Source organism: Lepidochelys kempii, chromosome 12 (assembly GCF_965140285.1).
Source record: "Lepidochelys kempii isolate rLepKem1 chromosome 12, rLepKem1.hap1, whole genome shotgun sequence".
Taxonomy (NCBI): domain Eukaryota; kingdom Metazoa; phylum Chordata; order Testudines; family Cheloniidae; genus Lepidochelys; species Lepidochelys kempii.
In genome coordinates this window covers 23,225,552-23,252,465 of record NC_136391.1, presented here as the reverse complement: position 1 = coordinate 23,252,465, position 26,914 = coordinate 23,225,552, and the positions used below count along the sequence as shown (strand labels likewise).

The 26,914-nt window shown below is 41.6% G+C and overlaps 1 protein-coding gene across 4 annotated transcripts in view; it reads right to left on the bottom strand.

Moving 5' to 3' along the window:
• Positions 1-26,698, bottom strand: part of DPY19L3 (dpy-19 like C-mannosyltransferase 3) — a 51,739-nt gene extending 25,041 nt beyond the window's left edge. For 2 of the 4 annotated variants that reach the window (XM_073307827.2, XM_073307829.2), the window contains exons 1-8: positions 26,494-26,697; positions 23,173-23,315; positions 20,993-21,126; positions 7,942-8,032; positions 6,470-6,591; positions 5,442-5,587; positions 2,846-2,969; positions 1,292-1,426 (exon numbers count right to left, since the gene is read on the bottom strand). In XM_073307827.2, the coding sequence (XP_073163928.1) occupies positions 1,292-1,426; positions 2,846-2,969; positions 5,442-5,587; positions 6,470-6,591; positions 7,942-8,032; positions 20,993-21,126; positions 23,173-23,293 (873 nt within the window). In that variant the 5' untranslated portion in view covers positions 23,294-23,315; positions 26,494-26,697. Of the gene's footprint in view, positions 1-1,291; positions 1,427-2,845; positions 2,970-5,441; positions 5,588-6,469; positions 6,592-7,941; positions 8,033-18,970; positions 19,069-20,992; positions 21,127-23,172; positions 23,316-26,493 lie in introns of those variants that run through there. The other 2 variants (XM_073307830.2, XM_073307831.2) reach the window with 2 other exon arrangements.
• Positions 26,699-26,914: the final 216 nt, after the last annotated feature.

Genomic DNA, 26,914 nt, shown 5'->3' with positions numbered 1-26,914 from the left:
TTTATTATTTTTCGATAAATTCAGACCCATGAATTTATTAAGGATGCATATTCTCAACAAAACATACTTAAATATAAACTGAGAGTTACTTTCCACCATTGCAAATTCAAATACAGCATATGCTAGAAACATGCTAAAAATGTTTTTAACTGTACAAAAAATGCAGAGTTCTCTGGAACAAATCTTGCTATGTATTTGTAGTTTTTTTTTTCTAAATTGGCAAAAAATTGGCCGTGATTAAATCTGTATGAATTAGATATTCTTGATTTTTTTCTTTCTGGAATCTTAACTTTTTAAAACAATAAATATTCACTGAGATGCTTTATGCTGTTTAATTGTTGTATAATTTATTGCTTCAAATCAAGGTTTTAGAATACTGCATCCAGTTTAAAAGTCTTTATGCAATTACTTTTTGTATTTTACCAGACCTAACTAAAGCTCTTATCCTACAAAGATTTATGCAAGTGCTTAACTTGCTACATAAGAGTAGTCCCAATGGGATGGGACCATTCATGTATGTAAAGCTGAGCACAACCATAATTCTTTACAGTATGAAGACCTTAGTCGTCATCATGCTAGCAAGAATACAAAAGTTTTACACTTTCATGTATTTAATGCTGCTGTATATTTGGTAGAATCCATGTTTGACAAGTATTTGTGATCACAACTGCAGCTGACATGATTTCATTTGGTTACAATGCCCAGCGAAGACATGGTTTTTTGTTGTTGGGTTTTTTACTTGTTGTTACAAACCATTTTAGCAGAGGCTGTAGTAAGACTATGGGCTTAGTAAGGTTTTAGCACAGTTTCTGAACATGAGCTCCCATACCTGCTTTCAGATCTACCTGATTGCAAGCATTTATTTGTGTGGAATCAAATGGAGAATTGGGGCCCTGATTTGTAACTATAATTGCTGTGGCGGCAAACAGTTTTATAATCAAGTTTGGCCATAATCATGTTTGAAAATGATCCCCAAAACACTAGCTGAGGACAGGGCTTCACTATTACAGAACTTAAGAGTTGCACCAAGTGAACAGGAACAAAGCCAGACAAACATTCCAGCTGAAAAATCATATTCAGTTACCAAAAAAAGTGTATATGTTCAAATTACTCAGTTCTATCTCTGTTATATTATAGGAAATAACTGATTGTGGTTATTTAAGAGCTCATCACAGAAGTGCACTGCATATGATGTGCTACTTTCAAATGTAGAACACTGTGCAAAGGAACTTCTCAAAGCTACATTCGTATTAGACTCAGAAAGTCTGGTCATGGCCAGAAATAAGATTACCTTTGTTGTGGGAAGCATGTCAAGACAGTCCAATATGAATAATACTAATGCTTGCATCAGCATCATAAACTGATTGAATTGCCAAGTCAGGCTAAAGAGAAAGGTTGATATAAACACTGCCAGAAGTGTCAGTTTCTGAAAAGAGAAAGTTCTTATGTAACTTACATATCTCCATCAATAAGTGTTTGGGGGGGGGGGAGGGTTCTCTCAAGGGTTAAATTAAAAGAGTACATGTCTAGAGTTTGACACTGAAACATCTTAATTTCTAACTACAGTACTTGGATTGCAATGAGACAGCTGGTATTTAGAGTTTCAAGTACCCCAATTTACACACACAATTTAATTTTGCAGGTGCAAAATTGCAGTAGCAAATATTACAGTTGTAATTTCACCTGAAAAAACAGCTAGGTCTCAGCTCAGCTTGAAAACTTATCTGATAGGCTAGGGGCGGGCAAACTTCTTGGCCTGAGGGCCACATCAGGTTTTTGAACTTGTATGTAGGGGCGGTTAGGGGAGGCTGTGCCTCCCCAAACAGCCAGGCATGCCCCCACCCCCTGCCCCTAACTGCCCCCCACCACCCCATCCAACCCCTCCTCTCCTTCCTGACTGCCCTCCCCTGGGACTCCTGCCTCCATTCAACCTCCGTTCCCTGCCTTCTGACCGCGCTGAGCCCTATCCATGCCCCTGACCAGCCCCTGAACATCCCTGCCCTCTATCCAATGCCCCAGCTGCTCCCTGCCCCCTTACCACGCTGCCTAGAGCATCAGTGGCTGGTGGCGCGGGTGCACCAGGACAGGCAGCCATGCAGCACAGAGCACCGAGTCAGGCTGGGCTCTGCAGCCCTGCTGCCCAGAGCATTGCACCACATAGCAGCGTGGATGTGGGGGGTGGGGACAGCCTCCTGGGCCAGGAGCTCCGGGCCTGGGCAGGACGGTCCCGTGGGCCGGATGTGGCCCGTGGGCTGTAGTTTGCCCATCTCTGTGATACGCTCACATTGGGTATGTTGTGTTGACCAAATCTGAAGTAATGACTTAAAACGGACAGTTGCACTGTATTATGTACATGCTTTTACTGCTACAACTCAGGGTTAACTCTTTAATTTTACATTAAAAAAATTAAGTAGGGGGGAAAAAACTAATCTTTGGGCTTTGTAAGGCTTTTTCCTAATCTCTCTTTGGGTGACACTCTTATGACCTCCCAAATATATAAAACTCTACTTCTTGTGCTCTGTAAATTTTTTCCTTTCAACAGTGAAATCTTTTATTAAAAACAGATTTCTTTTGCAATTTTTTTCAACCCTAAATGCATTTATCAGTGTTTGCACCCCTTCATAGTTCAATTTGTTTAAATTAATTGCAAGCTCCTCAGAGTAACAATTCTTTCTACCATCTATTTGTACAGTGCCTTCTACATTTCCATCACTATATTTAATAATAGTGCTTTCCTTCTGATTTATAGTCAGTTACCCGAAGCACACACTTCTGTTTTCAGCAGCTCTCCTGACATTTCAGATACTAGTTTTGCTATATCAAATATGTTGTTAGAAATACTTACTTCATGAAGAGGCCGTACATGAGATCTGAACAGGTATGTGATTGCTGCTATTTGAACTGCAAAGAATGGCAGTGCCCAGTTCTCTCTCAATGGAATGGTGAATTCTACTCTTGTGGTATCTATTCTGCACAAAACAAATGCAGAGATTCATAAACACAACCAAAACCCAGGCTTCTGCAAAGAAGATTTCAATTAAAATTGAAATCTTATTTGGAAAATCATATCTAGGCTCCTGCAAATTGTTTCTCAGGTAGCTGAATGTTGAGTCCCCTTAACATCCCTAGCTCTGAAAACTTGCCAAGAGGCACATCCATGGTTAGTTCATTCATGACCAAAACTTCTTCCTCTTGACTCTTTAACTCCCCTTATTTTCAGATAGCTGTTACTGTGGAGCCAAGCCTCCTCTTGGGGAGCAGAGTTCAGGCGATCTAAAGAAAAGTGCTGGCATTTTTCAGGTCAATGGCAATATATTTCTCCTCAGTTTGGCTTTCAGGAGGTATAGCTGAATAGATAGCTGTCATTTTCCTCACTGTAATTCAAGTGCATTGTACTAATGGCATGACTGAATCCCATTGAACAGGACAGCAAGAGACTTTTCGCCTTTCCTGAAACATTCTGACACTAAAAGTGGTGTTATCAAAAGACAAGGGCAACCACTCAGCACAGTCATTTCCAGAATCTCACTGCCATGTACACTAGCCAAACCAGACAGTCTCTATGCAAAAGAATAAATGGACACAAATCAGATGTCAAGAATTAGAATATTCAAAAACCAATCAGAGAACACTTCAACCTCCCTGGACACTCAATTACAGACCTAAAAGTCTCAATTATTCAACCAAAAAAAACTTCAAAAACAGACTCCAATGAGAAACAGCAGAACTGGAATTAATCTGCAAACTAGACACCATTAAAATAGGCTTGAATAAAGACTGGGAGTGGATGAGTCATTACACTAACTATAAAAACTATTTCCCCATGCTAATTCCTCCCCCCTACTGTTACTCTCACCTTCTTGTCAACTCTTTGAAATAGGCCATCCTGATTATCACTACAAAAGTTTTTTTTTCTCCTGCTGATAAAAGCCCACCTTAATCAATTGGTCTCGTTAAGAGTTGGTATGGCAACCCCCATTTTTTCATGGGGGGGGTGTGCTTGTGTATATATAGAAATATCTATACACACACACACACCCCTCATTTATTTTATATAATTTATAGTAGCCATGTTAGTCTGTATCAGCAGAAAGAAGGAGGAGTACTTGTGGCACTTTAGAGACTAACAAATTTATCTGAGCATAAGCTTTCCTGGGCTAAAGCCCACTTCATCAGATGCATGCAGTGGAAAATACAGTAGGAAGATAATGCATGCATCTGATGAAGTGGGCTGTAGCCCACAAAAGCTTATGCTCAGATAAATTTGTTAGTCTCTAAGGTGCCACAAGTACTCCTTGTTCTTTCTGCTGATACAGACTAACATGGCTACCACTCTGAAACCAGACAAGTGTAAATAATCCCATGTCCATTTCTCCTTATGTAGCTGAAGTAAGTGAAAATGTAACAACCTGTTCATCTAAACCATTCTTACCTGCAAGACCCTAGTACAGTACTTCAAACAGTAATTCTATGGCAGAAACTCCCCATTATCCAAATTGGTCCCATGTACTCATTTTATCTGGATAAGTAACCTTCTACTGCACACTATTTATTAGAAAGTTGGAGAGAAAACAAGTCCATTCCAAGTCTTCCATATATGGAACAAATTACCTCTTAAATAAATATGAAATACTATATATAGTTTTAAATTACTTTCTCCTCTAGAGCACTAAAAACACTAGATAACTATAAGGAATCACTTTGTAACTGATTTGCTTACAGTCAAATTACTTTACAGCAGTCACAACTACTGACTAACATTTCAAACACCTTTGGGACAGCTTTGATAGTACTGACATTATACTTTTATTTTCTTGATTTTTAAGTTTCAGAAAACAACTGAAAGTTTAAGAGTCAGCCTCACTCAAGCTGGTGGTAGGGCAATGCAAAGCAGCTAATCTGATCCCTTAAGGATTCCCTGAATTGAGGATTCCTTAGGTGCCATCGCAGCACAGCAGGTCCTATGCCACCTTTTTCCTGACCCACAATGCAAGAGGTATCTATAGAGGAACAAAGGGAGTGGTTGGGACAGAAGTTCTGGTCACCCTAAGCTCTTGGGGCTGTGGTACATCTGGCATAAGTCACTGCACCTCTTAGAATACTCTGACTTGCACTGAGGGGATATGAGGCTGGCACAGAAGGGCTGCTCAATGTGGGAACTACATAGGCGGCTAAAAGCCACTGGGGAACTCCCTCTTCAGTCTGGTCCAAAAAGAGCTTGGATAGGCCATATTTTTAGAGAGTTTCCTCAAACTTTTGACTATCTCTAATTATATCTAATGTTTTTAAATATCTGGCTGACTTAAAGAGAGACCCTCTCTGCTGTTTTATGCTCTCCCTTACCCCCAATTTAATCCTAGCAATGCACTGTTTTAATATGTCTTAACCTTATGTGTCAGAAACTAAAACTTTAGAAGGGTCACATGTTATTTCACACTCACCTGTTTGTAATGTACCAGAAAGCTGCTAACAAACCTGAAAGCCATGTTCCACTAAGAAGCCAGCTGGTTACATACAGAGCAATGACATAAAGTGCCTGAAGTCCAAACAAAGTGTAGATATAAAAATAAACAGGCTCTAAATAATTCTGTAAAACAGAGGAATATTGTAGTTAAATTATTTCCAGTATTTTATAAAATTAATGTGAATTTAAAGGTAACATCTCAACACTTTTGCAAAATAACAATACAAATAATCAGTGTTAAAGACCAGTAAAATGGTATAAAAAACCCAGTACATTTTTTTCAAAAATACATTTATCATTATGACCCAGTGATTCAAAAATCTATTTTAAGTGCCTAAATGTAGTTTACTCATAGTCCATAATAATATGAAGGGCTGTTAAGCAAACCCTTTCAAAGCTTCCTGTTTAAAGTCCCATCTTACACTCTCGTGGTCTCCACCTCTCAATACCCTGCCCACTCACAGGGAGGGAACTCACCTGTAATAGCTACAAGAATCTTCACATCCCATTACCCACAAGGGTGAGGTGAGCTGCTAGCCAGAGAGAATGTAGTAGGAAGGCTATATTTACTCCTCTAATTAAATGAGGCAAGCTAGGAGAGTTTCCCTCATAGTCCTGGCATATTACAAGGCAGCACCATCACTTGGCCAGACCTATCCTGCTTCTTAAAACCCTGAGTGCACATGTACGTACGCATACATAGACTATTTAAAGCTTTAAAATGACCATAAAGGGTCTTGTTCCTTTTGCAATTGTAAATCCATAATGGCAGCCACAAGTGGGTAATTCCAACCACCTTTAAACATTTAAAATTTGGTTTTCCTATTATGTTCATATGTGGTTGCTTTGAAAACTAAGGGTTCTTTTATTTTTTATTGATTTAAAACAATTGCAGGAATATATTTATCCTTGGAATTAACCAAAATGCAGGTTCTCGTTCACTGGGTGGCTTTCATGAAGCATCCATATATAGCTATTTATTTAAAGCCATAATTAAATACCTACCTGAATGGGAAGAATCCTATATAGTATGCTGAGAAACAGTTCCTGGTAAACATTCATTCTTTCAAGTATGTTAATTGTCCTCAGAGATTCAGTTTTATTGTCATATATTAAGCCATGTAAACCTAAATGTTAAAGAGAATTTAAAATAGAATAATATCTCCCTCCCCTCCTTCAGTTGTACAGTGAAAAGTTTGCAAGTGTATTTTAAGATCTCTCATGGAAAACTTTGCAAAGCTTTACGTCAAGGATTCAAAACATGGTTTTTATATCATGGTTTTTATAAAAGTTAATTTTCCCACTTTGATAGCAGTGTAGGCATACCCTAAGACTCGTGGCATGACCATGGCTATGCCAGATCAGACGTCTTGGACTCACAGGGCTTAGGATGCAGGGTTAAAAATTGCAGCGTAAACATTAAGGCTCAGGCTGGACCCCGGGGCTCTGAAAACCCGCAAGATAGGAGGGTCTCAGAGCCTAGGCTCCGGCCCGAGACCAAAGGTCTACACTATTATTTTTAGACCCATGAGCCAGACTCAATTGTCTCAGGCTCTGAGACTTGGTGCTGTGGTATGGTATTTTTTTTTTTTTTAAATTATTGAAGTGTTTATGTACCCTTAGAATGGAGATTACTGGACTGCTATACAGTGAATGCAATTCTGTATATTTAGTAACGTATGTCAACATGCAATATTGTACCTATAAACATGATGCTGTGGAAATTGCAATAATAAATGATGTTAGGGGCACTAGAGTTGGGACATTAATACTGGGATCATGAGCCATTCACTTTTAGGTCACTGTGTTTTAAAGTCAGCTGAGATTGGCATTGATGAAATTGTTACCAACCATACTAGCTGCTAGGTAGCAAAAGGAAAATTAACTGGAGTCTCAGTCCCGTGTCTTGAAGACAAGACACTATCACAAATAACCCAAATCGACATCATAGTAGATATTCTTTATCTGTTTTGCAAGAACACCTAGAGGTCTCAACCAGGCATTAGGGCCCCATTGTGCTAGGCACTGTACAAATATGTAGCCAAAAAAAGGTCCCTTCCACCAAACTATCTGCCTATGACACAACCCATGGATACAAAAAAAGGGTGGGAAGGGGGTAGAACACAGTGTAGTATTGACTATTTATAATTATTGTAATAAGCAGTTACAGCATATCAAATGCTTAGCTATTGTTGAGTAAAACCATTTCTATACCTGTTTTTAGTGTTTTGCCTCATTATCACACTTAGGAGTGATCTCACTTTCTCATGGGGCGGTACACTGGAGGAACCAATGTACCATTGCAGAGCTTATATTTCCACTATCTAAACTATTCCTGCTTTGTGGATGAATCCAACAAAGTTGTCTCTAGCATGATTATTACAGCACCTTTCATAAACATTATATTCACTTTTCACTTTATTAACAACAGCATCTCACCAAAGCAAAGTAAAATTTACTTTACAGGTTACAAATACCTTGTTGGATGGATGTAGCCTGCAGCATCTCTTTGTAGTAAGAGTAATACAATCCACATTCAGTCCTGAATGAAATTTCCCGTTCTACTTCCTGCAAATAAGTTAGAAGTCCTGCTACTTAAGATACAATCATACACCAGAGCTTATGTTTACATATCAGTGCTGAGTGAACATGACTTGCTTCAGCAAACTCTGGGCCTGATCCTGTAAGTCCTATTCACATGAGCAGTCCTCTCTCACATTTTGACCCATCAAAGTCAACATGAGAGAGAATTACTCAGAAGAGTTAAAATTGTAAAAATGGGCCCTTGGGTAAAGAGACATGTGCCAGGAACTTAGGCCCAAAATAAAGGTTTGATAAAAAGAAAAGTTTTTTGTAATTCTGGAATAGGAGTATTTATATTATGCTTCAACTGACTTTTTTTTTTTTTAACTCTAAACCTTCCCCTTCATGTTAGGAACAGAATTCCTGGCTGAGCTGCTAAACTTATATGTACAGTGATCGGAGTCATCTAGTTCATACTTTCTATGTGACTTAATCCAAATATGGCTGATATTATGTTGGTAAACTGGAGAGGGGAAGAGAGAGGAAGGACAGACAAAATGGCAGAGGTGGTGTTACCACTCTTGATTGAAGAAGCTTGCTTGCCTTTTATCATGCAAGTTTGAAATGTAGGGATGTTGTTGGTTCCTCATTTACTATTTTTCTGGATTGTCAGACATTGATAGTAGCTAAGAACTGCATATTTTTACTCAGATTTGCTGGCTAGAAGACTGCCTCTTTTCTTCCAGATACAGACATATCTACAGATATCCAGGCCTTTGCCACCATAAGGCTAGATTAATCAAACGTGCTCTACCTAGGGCTACATCTTAACCTCATTTGAAGACATCAGCTAGTGTGGAATGCAGCTGCCCACTTGTTAAATGGTGTTTCTTCCAGCTCTTCAACACTTTAACTTTATAGGTTAAAAACACTGGCCTCCTATTTGTTTTCACATTCCAAATTAAAGTATTAGTTTCAATCTATAAAGCCTTAAATTTGTTTGAGTTCTCAGTATCTCAAAATTCTGATTTTTGTCTTTTTGGCTGATGCTGCAGCAGTTGAGACCTAGTGAGGCATTCAAACTTACAATGCTTTAGTTTAGACAGAAGGGGGTTTTCAATAGGGGATCTCTACTTCCTTCCATTAGTTCATGAGTCTTGTGTGCTTAATGAGGTTTATACACATGCTCAGAGCCTTGGATGAGCACACTTTTTGACAAATTAAAATATGGAAAACAAAATATCATGCAGTGAAATCATTTAGTTTTTCATTTTATCTTAGAAATAATAGTGACCTTTAGTGCATAAATGAAATTTTTTAAATTTTCTATAGTTAACAAAACTAGAAAGGGTTTGAGAACCCAATAAGATTGCCATATGTGGAGTAAGCAATCTCAATATGAAGAAATCGCAATAAGATTCCTAAAGCTAATCCTATTAATTCATCTTCCTGTACAAAAGCACATTGCTGAAATAACTGAATAGCTTTACTTTCCCAACTTTTATGGTACCATTCTTGTTAATGCAATATTGTGTAGCATCCTAAGACTTGCAACTCCTTTACACAGTCATGCTGATTCTCTAATCTCCTAATGTTGGACCAGAATCAATGTTGGGTCAGTGCTAACATAAAACTGGACAAAAATGGCTTCCTCTTCCCCAGTGTAGAATCATGTTGCAAAAACACATTTTGCTGAAGTTAACTGTAGACAAAAATAAACCACTAGAAGCTCTGATCTGAGGAAAAACTGACAAATAAAAATACATTCGAATCACAATAGTCAACACTGAAACTCTCCAGTTGCTTTCCAGTATACTAAAACATTACTATGTCAGTGGACTACATTGACTTTGTGTCTTTTAGTATTTAATATCATACTAAGCAAAATGAATAGAGTTGGACCAGATCATAGGATGGGATAGCTGCAGTTTCCAGTTTTAAATTCACCACTAATACAAAGTTTTTCTCAAACAGAAGCACATTTTTTAAGTGTTTAAAGTAGAAGGAATTTTGAACACTTGGAATTTACCTCTTTTTCTCCCCCTCCCCTTAGTAATCACAGAGGGGGATCTAATTAGCAAAAATGCATTCAAACATGATTAATATGTAATTCTGGCACCAGCTGTCTTCAACCAAATGCTATTTATATTTTACGACCCAAACACTAGTGAGTTTTACATCTGTTTCATGCTAAGATAACATCTGCTTTACTCATTCACAACACTTTTCCAGTTCAATGGCAATTTATACTTTTCTTAGTGTGCCATGTCAATAAAAATATATACTGTTTTGAGTATACTGAGTGCATATTTTACTATTGTATGTTCAACTTGTGCAATGTTTCACAGAATCTACAGTGTTCCTAGCAAAAATGTTTTCTAAGAGCTCTAAGACATTCTTAAAAGATCTTTATGAAAGTAAATTTACATGTGAAAAGACATTTTGAAGGATATAGGCTATGGTTACACTACAGCTTAAGCCAACATAAGTTAGAGTTTCTCCTGCCACCATAGCTATGTGGTGGGGACTGGAGTAATTAAACCAATGGGAGAGCTCTCTTTCATCAGTTTAGAGCAGCTAAATGGAGAGTTTACAACTGCGCTGTTGTAAGCTCTCTAGTGTAGCCATAGCCTTAGGAACAGCAGAATTTTCCATGGCAGTTTATGATGCAACATATCAACCATGCTCAACAATATTTGTTATAGGTGCAATTGCCCTGAAACTATATTTTCCCCCTCTGTGGTCCACCAACAGCATCCACTTAAAGGCTTCCAGCTCCTAGCCATCACCTCTGCCTGGTGGAAACACACACCTCACTCCTTTCTGACCATGCATTTTTAAGGCTCCACAATTTTTTGCCTTACACTGTGATATACTCAGCCTGCTAGAATACCTAAAAGATCAGCGCCTCTGTTTTACTTTCTGTTTAAGGGCTATGACCAGTATATTGCCCACAGTTCCTTCTAAGTAAGCACATTTATTTTTAAGGTAAAATATTACAGAGAAAAGACATTAAAACAATAAAAGAACCTATATACATTCTAAAAAGCTTACCAGAGGTCATCTCCTATTCCACCCTAGGGCTCTGGTAGGTTTTAGTCCTTCAACACCCCCATCTGGGTTTTCCCTGTGGCTGCAAATTCACCCATGTTAGATCCAGAACTAGAACTCAGACTGGACAGACCAGCCATTTCTTTAAATGGCTTTGTCCTTTACTCTTAGCCTTTTGTAACAGGTAACCAGCCAACAATGACCCTTTCCTCCAGGCATAGCTTCAAAAGGCTGGGTTTTTGCATTATCTGAGTTGGGGATTTGCATTATCCTCTCCCAACGAATTCCCCTGGAAACTCACTTACTGTCTCAAAAGTCCATACTTGTCTGGCACATTTTCAGTGTAGTCTTTTGAACTCCACTCTTTCATCTATTGCAGTATTAAGCAATGAAAACAACATACAAAAAGGCTCTAGTCACAATTAACAGTGAAAGTCCTTAGATTCTAGAACAAGTTTCCTCAACCATCTTAAGCTGTCAGGGGCAGATTTAGTGTACATTACTGATGCAGGGTCTTTAGCAGTCAGCCTGTCATACCAGATTTAGGAAAATGGCTAAATTGAATTGATGCTTTTTATATAAAAAGCACAAATATGGACCGAATTACACTGACTGCCTTCATCCATCATTCTTCGATCTGATTTAACAAGGCCAAAGCATAGTTTGTGTAACTGAAAAACATATATATTTTGTTTTCAAATCTTAAATTTCAATGCAGATCAGTCAGATTAGCAAAGCTCTTCAACTGTACAAGTGGAAACTCAATATAGACAGCTGCTATCAATGTTCCAGGCTGTGAATCATGCTCTCAGCAAACATATTTAACGCACATACATGGTCTTTTGGCTGGTTAATCTCTTGTCCATCTGTTAGAATGGCGTGGCTCTTGCTCAAATGTTGATTAGACTTTTGGTATAGGGTATTGGTGCCAAGCAACATACATAGCTGGTCAAACACTGGAAGTGACACTTCTTCAGGAGGAAAGTACTAAAGTATTGATCCAGCTTGTTTTTTTCCGAATGGATTACACCTGTTCACTTGGGTTATTAATGAATGGAATAGTAGAGCTCATTCCCTGAGAAAAATGTAGACTTATGAGTTCATTTGCTGTTGCAGAAATGACACATGGGAAGATACACTGGGCACTTCAAGTGTGTGTGTGTGTGTGTGTGTGTGTGTGTGCGTGCACGTGCGCACACTCTAGAATTCCCTCAGAGAGCTAACACACAAGAATATTGGGCTGGATTCTGATCTCATTTTACACCAGCATAAATTGGAAGTAAGTCCACTGAAGTCAATGGAGTTAGATGGTGGAAGTGAGAGGAGACTCAAGCCCAGTGTTTTCTTCATCATCATCTAGCCAGGCTCCTATGACCACTGTTAAAATTGTATGCAAACATTATCCTTTGTGTTGGACAAAGTTATTCTGTGACTTCTCTCTCTCATGGCATCTAACTTATAGCATATGTCATAGTTCTTGGATACTTGCTTTTTTCTATTTTTGTGTTGAGAGGTACCAGACTGGCTTTCCCTTATTCCAATTACCATGGCAAAATTAGATAAACAGAGATGAGTGTGCATATTTAACTCATCAACAAGGCTCTCATTCATACCATAGAAGGTTCTATCACTAGTCTCTTGAAGGAAGGCTGTCTACAAAGAAGTACTTTATTACACGGTTGCTATACAGTAAAGTTGTTCTCATTGTTGCAGGATATTGAAAATTGGGTTTCAAGATAGGCCTTCCACAGTGGAACTGATACATTTCTATAACAAGGCCATCACTAGCAGTAGGTTCATAAATGTCAATTTCAATTATGTTTATTTTTGAGTTACGGTATATAATTGTATAAAATACAAGCCTCTCACTTTCAGTTCTTGAAGCTGAACAAAGCTGGAGGATTTTCTGCACAGTTCTCTAACCAAGCAATTGGAATGTCCACAAATCTATTCTCCATATTGGAACACTAATTCAGAATAAAGTTTCCATTTTCTAAACCTAAAGGGTATATACACAAAAATAAGTGACGCAGATTCTCTGGTCCACCTAATTTAAAACCAGACTAGGGCCAAACGTGTTCAGTACAGCATTGCACTCTGTGGGGAGGAGGTGAAGGGAGCCCCTCTGGCATAAGATGATAGAGTGGTGGGAATGACCGAGTCGCCACCATGTCCAGTTCTTCACTGTTAAAGCCCAGACAGGCTGACTGCTAAAGACCCTGCAACCGTAATGTACACTAAATCTGCCCCTGACAGCTTTAACTTGTCTTCGGCTTGGGCCAAGCAGCTGAGAATCAGGAGTCCATGACTAACTCCCTGACAGCTCCACCTTACCACTGCATCCGAGCAGCACTCAGGCATAGCACAGTGGACAGCCAAGCTCTATTAAATAAAAAGCTATTCTTTATGACAGATCATCCTTTTAATATATATGAAAATGCTAATAACAATATCCCTGTTATCAGTGACAGAACAGACTGCGCACTTAAATGTTTTACAACAAACAGATCCTTCACAGTGCCCAACAAATTCGTGGTCTCACTGCTAAATTCTATTTAAAATGTTACGAAACTTTTAAAAACAAAAACTGTTAATTAATGCTGCATCCAAAAACTGCAATTTACTTTTTCCAAGAAGTTGAGCCTATTGTAATGATATTTTCAATATCAATTTAACTTTACCTAAGAGTTCACTCTGATTTAAAGGCTGATCCAATGCCCTCTGAAGTATGGGCACTGGATTGGACCTTAGAGATCATGTGCAAGGTTACAGGATGGTAAACTTTTTCTATTAAGGAAATAGTTTTAATAGATTTAAAAAAATGTTAGAAAAAATGTTCCTGCTATTCAGCTTGTATTCTTCCTTTGTTCAATTTAATATTTTTTTTAAACTTTACATACCTCTAGAACACCCTAAATAATTTCATAATAGCTAGGGTTGTTTATCATATATTTCCTTATTTGTCATTTAGCCAAGCTCATCAAATTTAGTTATTTTAGTTGTCCCTTTAAATTGTCCCCTCCAGCGCATTTAATCATTTACAGTAGAACCTCAGAGTTACAAACTGACCAGTCAACCACACACTTCACTTGGAACTGAAAGTATACAATCAGGCAGCAGCAGAGACAAAACAAACAAAGAAATACACGTTCTGTACTGTGTTCAACAAACCACTAAAAAAAAAAAAAGGAAAGCAGCATTTTTCTTCTGCACAGTACAGTTTCAAAGCTGTATTAAGTCAATGTTCAGTTGTAAACTTTAGAAGAACAACCATAGTATTTTGTTCAGAATTACAAACAATTCAGAGTTACAAACAACCTCCATTCCCGAGGTGTTAGTAACACTGAGGTTATACTGAAGTTTTGTTTGTTTTTTGTTTTTTTTTTAATTCCCTCTAACTTAGGGACATTTCTCTGGCCTTGAAATGCTCAGACTTGTACATCGGGGTTGGGAACCTATGGTCTGCGGTGCAGATCCAGTCCCCTGCTTAATTTCATCCTGCCTGCAGCAAGTCTTGGCACTGCGAGCTGGAAGCCCTGAGCACCCCCACCTCCACACGGGGCTGGAGCCGCGAGTGCCAGCTCGCCCCACTCCCGGGGGAAGCTAGGGTTGCCAGGCCATTAAAAGTCAAGTTGACCGTGCAGCAGGGCTAAGGCAGGCTCCTTGCCTGACCTGGGTCCGCGCAGCTCCTAGAAGCAGCCGGCATGTCCCTGCAGCCCCTAAACACAGGGATGATCAGGAAAGCTCTGTGTATTGTCCCTGCCCCCAGTGCTGGCTCCACAGCTTCCACTGGCCAGGATCTGTGGGCAATGAGCATTGCAGGGCAGCACCTGCAGGCAGTGCGCATCATGCAAAGCCGCCTGGTAGCAGCTCCACTTAGGGGCCGGACATGCCAGCCGCTTCTGGGAGCTGTGCGGAGCCAAAGCAGGCAGGGAGCCTGTCTTAGCCTTGCTGCGCCACCGACCGACCGGGAGCCGCCTGAGTGAGGTAAGTGCTGCCTGGCTAGCGCCAACCCCCCCCCAACCCCTCTCCCACACTCCAACCCCCTGCCCCAGCCCTAAGCCCCCTCCCACACTCCAAACCCTCACCCCCAGAGCCCACACACAACCCTCTTCCCCAGCCTGGAGCCCCCTCTCACCCCCTGAACCCCTCATTTCTGGCCCTGCTCCAGAGCCTGCATCCCCGGCTGGAGCCCTCACCCCCTTCCGCACTCCAACCCACTGCTTCAGCCCAGTGAAAGTGAGTGAGGGTGGGGACGAGCAAGCAACTGAGGGAGGAGGGCTGGAGTGAGTGGGGGCAGGGCCTCAGGGAAGGGACAGGGCCTCAGGGAAGGGGCAGGGTTGTTCGTTTTTGTGCAGTTAGAAAGTTGGCAACCCTAAGGGAAGCCCCGAGCGGCCCCCAACAGGGCTGGAGCCATGCGCACCGGCTCGCCCTGCTTCCGGGGGTGAGCCTCAAGCCTCCCCTCGACGCGGGAGCTGTGTGTGACCCGTAGGGTTTTTTTTGTTTTTGTTTTTTCTTTGAGTCTGTGGCCGGCATAAATGCATCACCAGAACAAAGGTTCCTTACCCCGCTGTATATGGTATTCTATATGTGATCTCACCAGTGACCGGCCAAGAGGAACTGTCAGTTGCTTAGGTGTATGAAATGATGGTTTTAAATATGCAGTCCAAAAGTCACCTTGACTTTGATTCTATATTATATTGCAAGCTCATATCCAATTTGACCTACACTATGGTAGGCTTTTTTAAGCTTTTAAGGCCTCTAAACATCACCCTCCAACTGCATATATATTTCCAGCTTGTAAATACATTATTTGTAACTCCTTAGGCTATCCTTTGTTATCTATCCTAAACTCAAATTTCTAAATACGTGAAATCTGGATTACAAAGAAATTACACTATGGTAAAACTACAGTAGTGAATCCAGCCCTTTGCCGATATAACTTGTTGCACCTCATTTGAAACTTACCACCTCTTTATCCCATCTCATGCTGTCTGACAAATGAAATATCTCAATATCTATACTATCAATGCATACTGTTTTTCTCTTTCAAACTCATTTTTAAATGCAATATAATTTATTAGTTGTTTTTATGTACAAATTTTTAACAACTCGCTAATTGTACCTGATGTGAGATGGAAAGAGACTAAAATATTTAAATTCAGAGAGACAAGGGATGAGACTCACAAGGCTGACTTTGGTGCCTAATACTTTAGTTGCCTTTTAAAATCCAACATTTAGGTAACATTTGGCATTCACAAAACCCCTGCTCACCTGCCACGTAACCCTATAGGTACCTAAACTCCCATGGTACCTAAGTTTCCACTGTTAAGTCCCCAACACACCTGAACATCAGTGGCTGGGCATTCACACAGCTGCCTAAGTCCTGACATTGTCCAGCAGCTCTGAGTTTAACTCACACCTCAGCCCCCATGGAATTTACAAAGTTTACATTCTCCGGCCTATCTTGCCTTTGGGGCCTAATCCAGTAGGCATGCTCAGCGCACATGCAAACCCGCATGGAAGAGGATGGTGGGGCCTGTTAACGCTCTTATGACATTTATCCCAATGGTCAGAGTTACTCACCCAGGATGTGGGATACCCAGGTTCAAATCCCCCACCTCTGCCTGATGTGGAACATGGACTTGGGTCCTCCTACATTGCAAGTGAGTGCCCTAACCACTGGGCTACAGGGTATTCTGGAATATAGGGGACTCTTAATATCTCCTGTTGGAGCTATTCCATTATATATAAATACTTAATATTCATTGGGAGAGAGAGACTATAGCTCTGTGGTTAGGACATGTCCCCGGGAAGTAGGTAGTGTCGCCAGTTTTGGTTGGATATATTCCTGGAGATTTATTCACATGACATAATCTTTAATTAAAGATTAATCTTTAATTCCTGGAGACTCCAGGCCAATCCTGGAGAGTTTACAACCTTACACGCAAGAGACTCAGGCTACAGTCCCCCTGATCTAATTAAACTTTAAGTATTTATACACAGTGGAACAGCATTAACGGCAGGGGGAAGGGGAAAGAGAGAGAGCTCCATAGCATAAAATACTCCATAACAAAATGGTTAGGGCACTTGCTTGCAAAACAAGACAGCCAAGTTCCACCCCCTGCTCCATATCAGATAGCAGGGGGTTTGAACCAGTCTCCCACATCCTGGGTATGTGTTCTAACAACTGGGCTAAAGGTTATAAGGGGAACATGACCACCTCCCTGGTTTTTCACAAGAATCACGAACCTGGTTTAGGAGGATCAGAATAATTTATGGTTGTGAATCCTGAGTGGAAGGAGGCACCTCCCTCTGGCCTGGACTTTAGCGCCTAAACTACCTTTGAGGAGCAAGGCTTAGGCCACACCACTTTCCTGAGCATTTCTTATTAGTTTAGGCAGCTCCCCACTCAGTATGCTGGCTTTTGTGAATCCTGTTTTTAGATGCCTATCTCTCCCCATGCATTGTATAGGGAGCCTGGCCATCTACCTCAGAGTTGTGAATTCCACTAGGCAGCACAGTATCTCAGTCTGCTGTGTGAATCCCATTCATGGTGGCTTTATGGAATTCTTATATGTATTAAAGTATTTATCACTGTCAAATGTAAAAAATCGGTCTTTTTTACAACCTTTTCAATCAAAGTCATTTAAAAATAGATGTATGATAGCTCAGTAACACTTTTAAAGAAATGTATGACTACATCCTTAAAAAATGAACTCTCTCTTATAATAGACATTTTCCTTGTTTCTCAACAATGGCTATGTTAGAGAATTTTGTAGGTCCTTGGGTTATGAAACACTGAGTGTGTGTTAGTATGGCTTCCATTTCCAGTATACACCATGTTTAGTAAATCAAACAAACAAAAAAACCCATAATAATATCTGCACTTCATTTAGCAAAGGCTCTCAATAATTTGTTGTCAAAGATTAGATTACATGCAATAAAACCAGCATTTAGACCTCCAGAAAAATAAGGCATATTGCTACACAGTTTTGAGGAAATTTAGTTCAAATATGCAGGAATATATGTATCAGCCAAACCATAAAAAGATTAAGAAAATAGACCATTTACATTTTGTTTTCAACATAACTTTAAAGATCTAAATGGTTATACACTAACTTTCACTGCCTATATTAGTATATAGTATATACTACAATTTGAAAAACATAATGAAAAAATATTTTCTATATATGGACACCCCTATGTCTAAATGTCTTTTATAGATGGACATACAGTATCTTGCAAGAGTGCACATGGCTGCAGCTTTGAATCATCCCAAAGTCCTCCTTAATTGGCAAATAAAGCACAAATAGCAGAGGATAACCCCTTTGTTCTTAAATCATGTTAAACAATTTGAAGCCAAATTTATAGAAATAGCCTCTAAGTTTGCAAGATCAAATAGGCATAGGCATATCAGGTAACTTCCCGTAACAAGTTTATTTTTGCAAATGCTTGTCTGCCTATTCAAGTCAAAGTTTTACATTTGCACTTACAAAGTTAAAGGTTAATCTGAAGCCCACCAAAAATATGACCCTTAACATCTACTAAATAGAAAACTTATTTTCTTAGAAACAATGCAAAGTGAGCATACACACAGAGTACACTCCAATAAACAGAATGTATCACTGAAAAATATCTAAAGTTTATTTTACAAAGTAGATTTCTAACTCCATTAGAAATAAGAAAAAATTGAAGTGTGCATTTTGTCCAATTTTGAGCAACATAACTGTGATGATAAACATATTTGTCAGTGCCATCTTGTGTAGTAAGTTTGAAGACATTCACAAACTACTGAATTTTTCAGAGGCAAATATAAAATGTTTTATCTTTTCAGTCATGTACATGGATTTGTAGACACACATATTTAACCTAAAAAAGTAAAGACTGTCAAAAGTGAACGTCACGTTTATCAACAGTATACATCTCTACCTGTGTAATCAAAGAAAGATGAGGCTGCCACAAAAGAATGTTGTTCATGCAGTTCGGCAGTAACTATTTCAGTAACTGGTAACTACTGCTTTTAGTACCTGTATGAAAAGGTTTTTGGAAATGCGAAAAGGTGCGTATTATAAAAAGATGTTAATGTGGTAAAGAAGCTCATACACATTGTATAAGAGTATTACAGTATGAATAATCAAAATATGTTTACCTAATCTATTAGAAAAATACGGTGTATATATGGTACCTATCAGTGAGGACTAAGTGTTTTCACAGTAAAGTAACTCGCCTGTTCATTTATTTTCTTTGATTTAGACTCCAGCATAACAATAATTTTCCTGTGGAACAATACTGGGGAAAAAATCTGTCATCACTGGTTCTTGGAAAGGGAAAAGTCCTACACACAGTGGTTCCCACCAGCACAAGTATTTCTGAGGCTGTGAAACTAACTCTACCTAAAGCTGACTTTGAGGAGGTAAGTCTTTTCCTTTCGGGAGAGGATTTGGCTGAGGACCAGGATTTTTACCTGAGTAGAGAATCTGTTTGTGCTAAGTCATCTTTGCTAGATTACTCTTTGAACATCTCTTGGAGAGAGACAGTGTTCTAGGGAGTTGCTGAGCCAAATTTGCTTGTGTTGACACAGGGAAGTATATTTCCCTGCAGCAACCACATCCCTTGCATACAGGGTGGGTGGTGAGTGGATCGGAAGCTGCATGCCCTGAGAAGGAAGGGATTTTACCACTGCCAGCCTTAGTTGGGGGTGGGGTCCAGTTGTCAGGGACATTTGAAGTATAATTGTGGGCTCCACTGAGTTCCAGTGTGGTGTCTGCTGAAAGGACATACAGGGAAACAGTACATTTTCTGGCTGGGTTAGCTACACCCACAGCAGGCCTATTTGGCAAGCCCCAGAAAATGGGGACACAAGCTTTCTCTGGGGGACTGTCATGAGGCATTATTTATTTATGCTCCAGAAACTGGCAATAAACCAAAGATTAATTTGTCTTGATATTGTTTGCTCTACTTGAAAGAGAAAAGAAGTGCTTATGTGAAAGGACCCACCTCACAACCTCAAAGAAGAGTAGGGGTGGTTACATGTCTCATCCTCATTTGAGGTACTATATTAATAAACAAACATACCAGGGTAACCAGTCTAGTGGTTTGAGCTGGGTACTTCAGTGTAGAATTCAATTCTTAATTCTGCCAATGACTTAAGTGACCTTCCTGTCCCGTGTCTCAATTTACTAGTCTGTAAAATGGGGATAATCCCATTTCTCTCACAGGTCTTTAATTAATGTTTGAAAAGTGCTTTTACGTTTTCAGATAAAGGATGCTATTATGTGAAAATAAACAGGGCTTTGGGCTGTGCTCTGGCTCCGCTCCAGCTCCAGGCTAAAACCTGCAGCTCCACTGTTCAGGAGCTGCTCCGGGCTCCAGCTCCGCTCCAAAGCCCTGAAAATAAATATTACCTACTTGGAGAGTTTTGTTTTACTGATGATTATCTGTGCCCCACTTTCATCAGAAGGATCACTTTAGATATAATTCTTTATTCAGATTAAAGACCTTCTTACAGAGATAATACTGTCACATGCCAGGATTTTGGGAAGGCACCTATTTTCTTAAAATAATACTTTTTAAAAATGTTGAGAAATCAGCTTTTGATTTTTTCTAGGTGATCATTTGTAGGCAAGATTTTGAGCTACTATTAATATAGCAGGAACATAATGGAAAAATGTCGTGTGAACATGTTTAGAGCATAGTTCGGAAAGTACTTATGGAAGTGATTGAAAGGTTTTCAATGTGAGAAAGTAGGGGGAAAAGTTAAAATGGGAAATGTGAGCTCTTTCACTCGCACCCTCCTCCACACCTATCTTCAGATAGAACATTCTATATTTTCAGTATGACTGACAAGACAAATAGATTAAAAAAAAAAAGCATATAGCCTACCACACACATTCATCTTGCAAACAGTGTCCTAGGAAAGCATTGATGCAATTATCAAAATAATTTCATTACCTTAATATTGGAAAACCACAGGTCATTTTCATGTAGGGTAGCAATGTAAACAGAAGTAAGAAGTCCAAAAGAGATGGCAACAGTTCCACCAACTGTAAGTGAAAGTCTCTTCCATAGCTTTCCACCTGTGTAAACTTATAGAAGAAAAACACTTTCACTCTGGGATTGTGAAGCTTCCCATTCTACTTATGTATTTTAAATGGATTTCAGAACCACCACTAGTGGGGTCTAGGACTTGTATGTAACTATAGCCTTGTTCTCAAACTGCTTTATGGAAACTGTACTTGTGATTTTCGGGTATAGCAATCTTTTAGTTACATATAGAATGAAAAAGCCGCTGCTTGAAGAGGAAAATGTAAAGTTGCAGTTTTAAAAACAGTCGCATGATCTCATACAGATCTAGATAAACACCATATCTAATTTATAAATCTAAATTACAAGGAGTTTTTGGAATACCCGCCCGGGCATTGTTTCTAATTAATGAACTACAGCATGACTGTTAGCTCACAAAACAAGATATCAAAATCTTTTTTCTTTAAACTTCTGAACTTGGCTGCTTATTTTATAATTTTTTTTCAAACAGCATTTCAGGTTGAATAAACTTCCACATTGAGGCTGAGCATTGATCAAAGCAGTCTCTGATGATGTCATGCTCTGAATTGCAGATGACCACCTCCTGACATCAGAACAAAATTATAGACTATATAATGCAGAGACTGCATTTCTAAATAAAGCAACTCAGTTTACTGCTCATGTGCACTTCGTTTTAAAATCTTTTTCCAAGTTGATTTCAGTAATCCTGCTTTTTGTGATGTGGATGTATATCTAATATAAGTGGCTATCTGTCGCACTGGACAAAATTCAAATGAGATACAAGCAAGTGTGATTCAATGGAGCTGAAGACAATGGATTTGTCCACTTATACCAGAGCTCTATTTTGCCTATTTACATCTGTGCACACAAATTGGATAAATTGGCCCCCCACCTATTCAAAATGTATGCACAAATGCAGGTGGCCCCAATTTTGCAGGCACAAAATCTGAGGCTATAGATTGAAAATGTGACCCTAACAAAAATAAGAACAAATGGTGTGAACTCTCAAGCATTTCCATGAAAGAATTTCCCTTTGTCCTTCCTTCATTTACATAAAAAACCCAACAAAACAAAAGGTATATTGAAGGTAGCACTGTGTGAGTCTGGGGCGCGGGGCGCAGGGGTGCAGACTCCGGGTGGCGCTTACCTCAAACAGCTCCCAGAAGCAGCGGTACGTCCCCGCTCCAGCTCCTATGCAAAGGCGCAGCCAGGCAGCTCTGCTGCGCACTGCCCCATCCACAGGAGCTGCAGGGGTGGTGCTTGGGGCAGGGATAGCATGCAGAGCGGAGCCCCCTGCTGCCCCTATGCATAGGAGGCTCGAGCCAGAGGGGGGGAACATGTTGCTGCTTCCGGGAGCTGTGCGGAGCAGCCCCCAAACCACCTCCCCAGCTGGAGCGCCAGAGCGGGGCAAGCCCCAGACCCCTCAAGGGCTGGATTAAAATGGCTGGCAGCCCACGGGCCGTAGTTTGCCCATCCCTGCGTTAGACTCACTGGGGTCCAAGACAGAAAGCCAAAGCCCCACTGCATAGGTCTGAAGCCCAGGGCCCTGAATCCCATCACTTGGGGTTGAAGCCGAAGCCTGAGCAATGTAGCTTCGTGGAGGCACCCTGTGGCGTGGGGCCTGGACAACTGCCCTGTTTGCTACCCCCTAACTCTGCCCCTGGCTTTTATATGCAGAAAACCAGTTGTTGAGGCACAGGTGGGCCTTGGAGTTTTTATAGCATGTTGAGGGGGCCTCAGAAAGAAAAAGGCTGAGAACCACTGGTTTAAGTCACTCCAGTCCTACGCCTCTCTTGAGCAAAGACTGTCAATGATGATGAACGCTGCTAAATGTGGCTGGGTTTTATGAAGTTCACAAAATTATCTTAATTTGTAACCTAAACTAGAACTTGAAAACAGGTAATAGAATCTAGCGCAGTAATCTACAGTGTCCCCGTGACTACAGTAGCTTTGATCATAAAGAAGGTTTGGCTATACTTGGATAAAGATTTGGTACAATACCTAGTTCTCATCTGTGCATAAGGGTAGATACCAAAAGACTGACATTAGTGAGAGTCCACAATACGACATTTCTTATAATTACCCACCAGATCGAACTTTTCCTTCAGGCTTCACATTTTTCTCTTGTGACAGATGATCTTCAGCAACTTCTGTGACTTTTATTCCCTTTCTGTGTCTGATGGTTGTCATGATGTCAATAATTTTCATACATTATTCTTCAGTCTTACTCCTAAACACACATACAAAGCAATAAATATTCCTTGCCAAAAATTTATCAAATAATACCAAAAAAATGTGTGACAAGCCATGAAAACACACAAGCATACTGTATTGTGAACTGAGGCCTAAAAAGTTATACCCATGTACAGTAATTCAAAATATTTTACCAAAACAAGTGTCATTTTCTGTAGCTCAGAGACATCAAAAAGAGTGCAACGGAAAGACTGTCATGAGTTCTGCAAGACTGACACTCATACAGAACTTTATACATGGTAGACAAGATTTTCAAAAGTGGTTAGTTATTTTTGGTGTTCAACTTGAGGGCTTAAATGGAATTACTTTTCAAAAAGTACTCAACATAAGCCCCCTTAAAAATCAGTCCCTTTTTAAGGTGTCTCAGTTGGGCACTCTAAATCACTAATCACTTGAAAATCTTGGCTTTTGAGTAGTCCCAATGCAATCAATAGGACTACTCAGAATATGTAAAGTTAACAATCTTTGCAGGACGGGGGCCATGAGATGCAAAAGTGATTACACCAAAGAAAACCTGTGAAGGAAAACATTAAAAAAAGCACAACTAGTTTAGATATACAGCTGAAAAAAATCCCCAACTTTTGTAATATTCGTGTACTATTTAGCTTAAACATATCACAAACCAGAGATGGGGTAAGGGGGAGAAACTATTTAAGGTCAGCTAGTCAATGTTCAAAATCAGTGCACTGCAAAATTGTTCCCTAAACTATATTACATAATGCACCGTCCATAAATAATGACCTGCTTTAATTTTAAAGTCCTTTTATCTTTTAAAACCAATGACTAGCTTTGAATGCAAAAATAAGTCACCATCCCCAGACTCCAAGCTTGACTACTTAAAAGTTAGTCTCTAAGGCAGGAGTGGGCAAAATACGGTCCCTGCCCGTCTAACATTTCTGTCCAGCCCGCCAGGCTCTTTGGCTGCCCCTCGCAATCTCTGGGCCGCTAAAAGTCCCGCAGCGCAGCGGGGAGCTCAGGCAGGCTGTCTGCCTGCTGTGGCCCCATGCCGCTCCCAGAAGCGGCTGGCTGCTGCTGGCATGTCTCTGCGCGCCTCTGGTGGGGGGTGGGGAGGGGAGGCGGCTCTGCGCGCTGCCCCCGCCCCCAGCACAGTCCTCACAACTCCCATTGGCAGTGTTCATGGGCGCGGGCAGCGCATGGAGACCTGCTGCCCCCCACCCCCTAAGGAACATGCAGAGACGTGCCAAACTCCCTCCCAGACCCCACACCCCCTCCATTAATATAACAGAAATGTGTGGCCTGTGACAACTTACCAAAATTCATGGAGTGCCCCCGCCCCCCCCCCCCCCGTGAAAATTATTGCCCACCCCTGCTCTAAGGGCTGGTCTGCACTACTGCTTAAGTTGATATAACTTATGTTGCTCAGGGGTGTGAAGGAGACACCCCCAAGCAACGCAAGTTACATCGTCTTAAGCGCTGTCCACATCAGCACTGTGTCAGTGGGAGACACTCTCCTGCCAACATAACTTCCATCTCTCACAGAGGTGGAGTAATTATACTGATGGGAGAGTGCTCTCTCTTTGGCACTGTGCATCTTTACCAGATGTGCAGCTGGGCTGAAGTAGCACTGTAGTGTAGACTTTCCCTAAGTGAGCCATTGCCGATTGCAACTTTTTTTTTTTTTTTTTTTTAAAAAGAACTCCAAACGCACCTCGGAGAGTTTGTGGAGCTACAGACCTTAGAGTCTAGACTGATGTGGAGAAGACAAAGTTCAGTATGTTTTCTCCCCCAGAAATAAAGAAGGGGGGGAATCATTTTTAGAAATACCATGAACACATCTCTTAAAAATGCTGATGATTTCTCTGTAGAAAATCCCAACAACAAAGGAACATCAGCAGCAAATCAATCAAATACAGGAAAGGAGGGAGTAGAGTTGGCATAGTAGTCTCAGCCAGACTTTGTCCAATGCCTTATCAGGAAAATTGATTTTTACCATGAATATAACATTAAAGACTAGAATAACCAGGCATAGAAAACATAAATTTCATTGGATTCCTTAGTCTACAGTATGTAGAACAGCAAGTGTAGTGAGGTGATGCAGGTGTTGAGTGGTGCTGGGACAGAGGTGGTTGTGATACAATGGAGAGAGGGAATGAGGGCAGAGAGATTTAGATGTAGGGGGATTTGACAGGGACCTATGATATGGACAGAGAGGGGGACAGGCTGGAGGGGAATTAAGAACATATGTGATGAGCAGGTGCATAATCATGTGTCAGGTTAGGTGTAAAAGGGTGATGGGGCAAGGGGATGGGATGTATAGAGAAGTGGGAGAGGCAGGAGTGGGAAGGGGCATAGGCTGGGCTGTGCAGGTGGTGATCAGGAAGACAGGTAAGATGCAGAGGAGATGGAATGGGAGGGGTTATGAGAGGAGGAATGATGGAGACAGGTGAATGGGCAGGCACAGAGGAGCAATGGGGGAGGGTGGAGATGGGTCAGGAGTGAAGGGGACTGGGGCAGAGTGGATGGGATGGGGGTTGGGGAATAGGCAGGGGAGCAATGTGTGAGACAGAGTGAGGACAGGGGCAGAGGATATGGAACAGGTAGAAGTGACAAGGCAGAGGAGAAGAGGGCAGGTGAGGGGCAGTGGAAGAAAGGAAAGGGGCAGGCTGGGGCAATGGTGGGGAGAGAAGGGCCAGGGGCAAGTGAGCATGATGGAGGGAATGGACAGGTGGGGCCCATGGTGGGGAGGGGAGAAGAGAAAAGGGAAGGACTGGGGCAGGTGGGGGAGATGGAGAAGAGGGAAGGGGCTGAGGTGGGGGCAATGGTAGGAAGGGCTAGGGGCAGGTGAGGGCGATGGAGGAGAGAAGAGGGCAGGTGGGGGCGATGGCGGGGAGGAGAGGGAAGGGCTGTGGGCGATGGAGAGAAAGGTGGGGGCGATGGTGGGAAGGGACAGGTAGGGCCCGTGGGCTGGGGGTAACGGAGGGGAGGGCCAATAAGGGGAGCGATGGAGGAGCGGCGCAGTTGCTCTGTGGGGCTGCTCTGGCCCGCGCCCGCAGCTCCCCGGCCCGGCTACACAGAGCGGCCTGCGCGGACGACTCAGGCGCAGCTCTCACACAGCCCAGTTCTGCGGCCTGCGCCGCCGCGGCCTGGCCTGGCGCCTCCCCGCCCCCGCGCACCCCCAGCTCCTGGGCCGATACCTGCCGACGCGGCCGAGCGGGAGCACCGGCTGTGGCTGTGGCTGGGCGGCGGCTCGCTGCCGTGGTCACCCCGGCGCTGCCTGAGCGGAGTCGCCTCAGACCCCCAGTGGGGATGGGGAGGACGCGGTGCCTTTTGTTCCTCACTCAGTCTCTGCGAATGCGGAGCCGCGAACGGGGCGGGGGGCTGCTGTGGGGAGCGGGGGGTCAGCTGCCTGGGACACGTGTTGGGGGTGCCTGGGACACGTGTTGGGGGTGCCTGGGACACGTGTTGGGGGTGCAGGGGGGTGCCTGTAGCTGGGCTGGCAATAGCAAAGGGTAAGGGGCTGTCTGGGGGTGGCTAGGAGCTGATTGCGGAAGCAGGGCGGTGTTTACCCCAAGTGAGCATGGGGCACAAGGGATAGCCGCTTTGAGGGGGAGATAA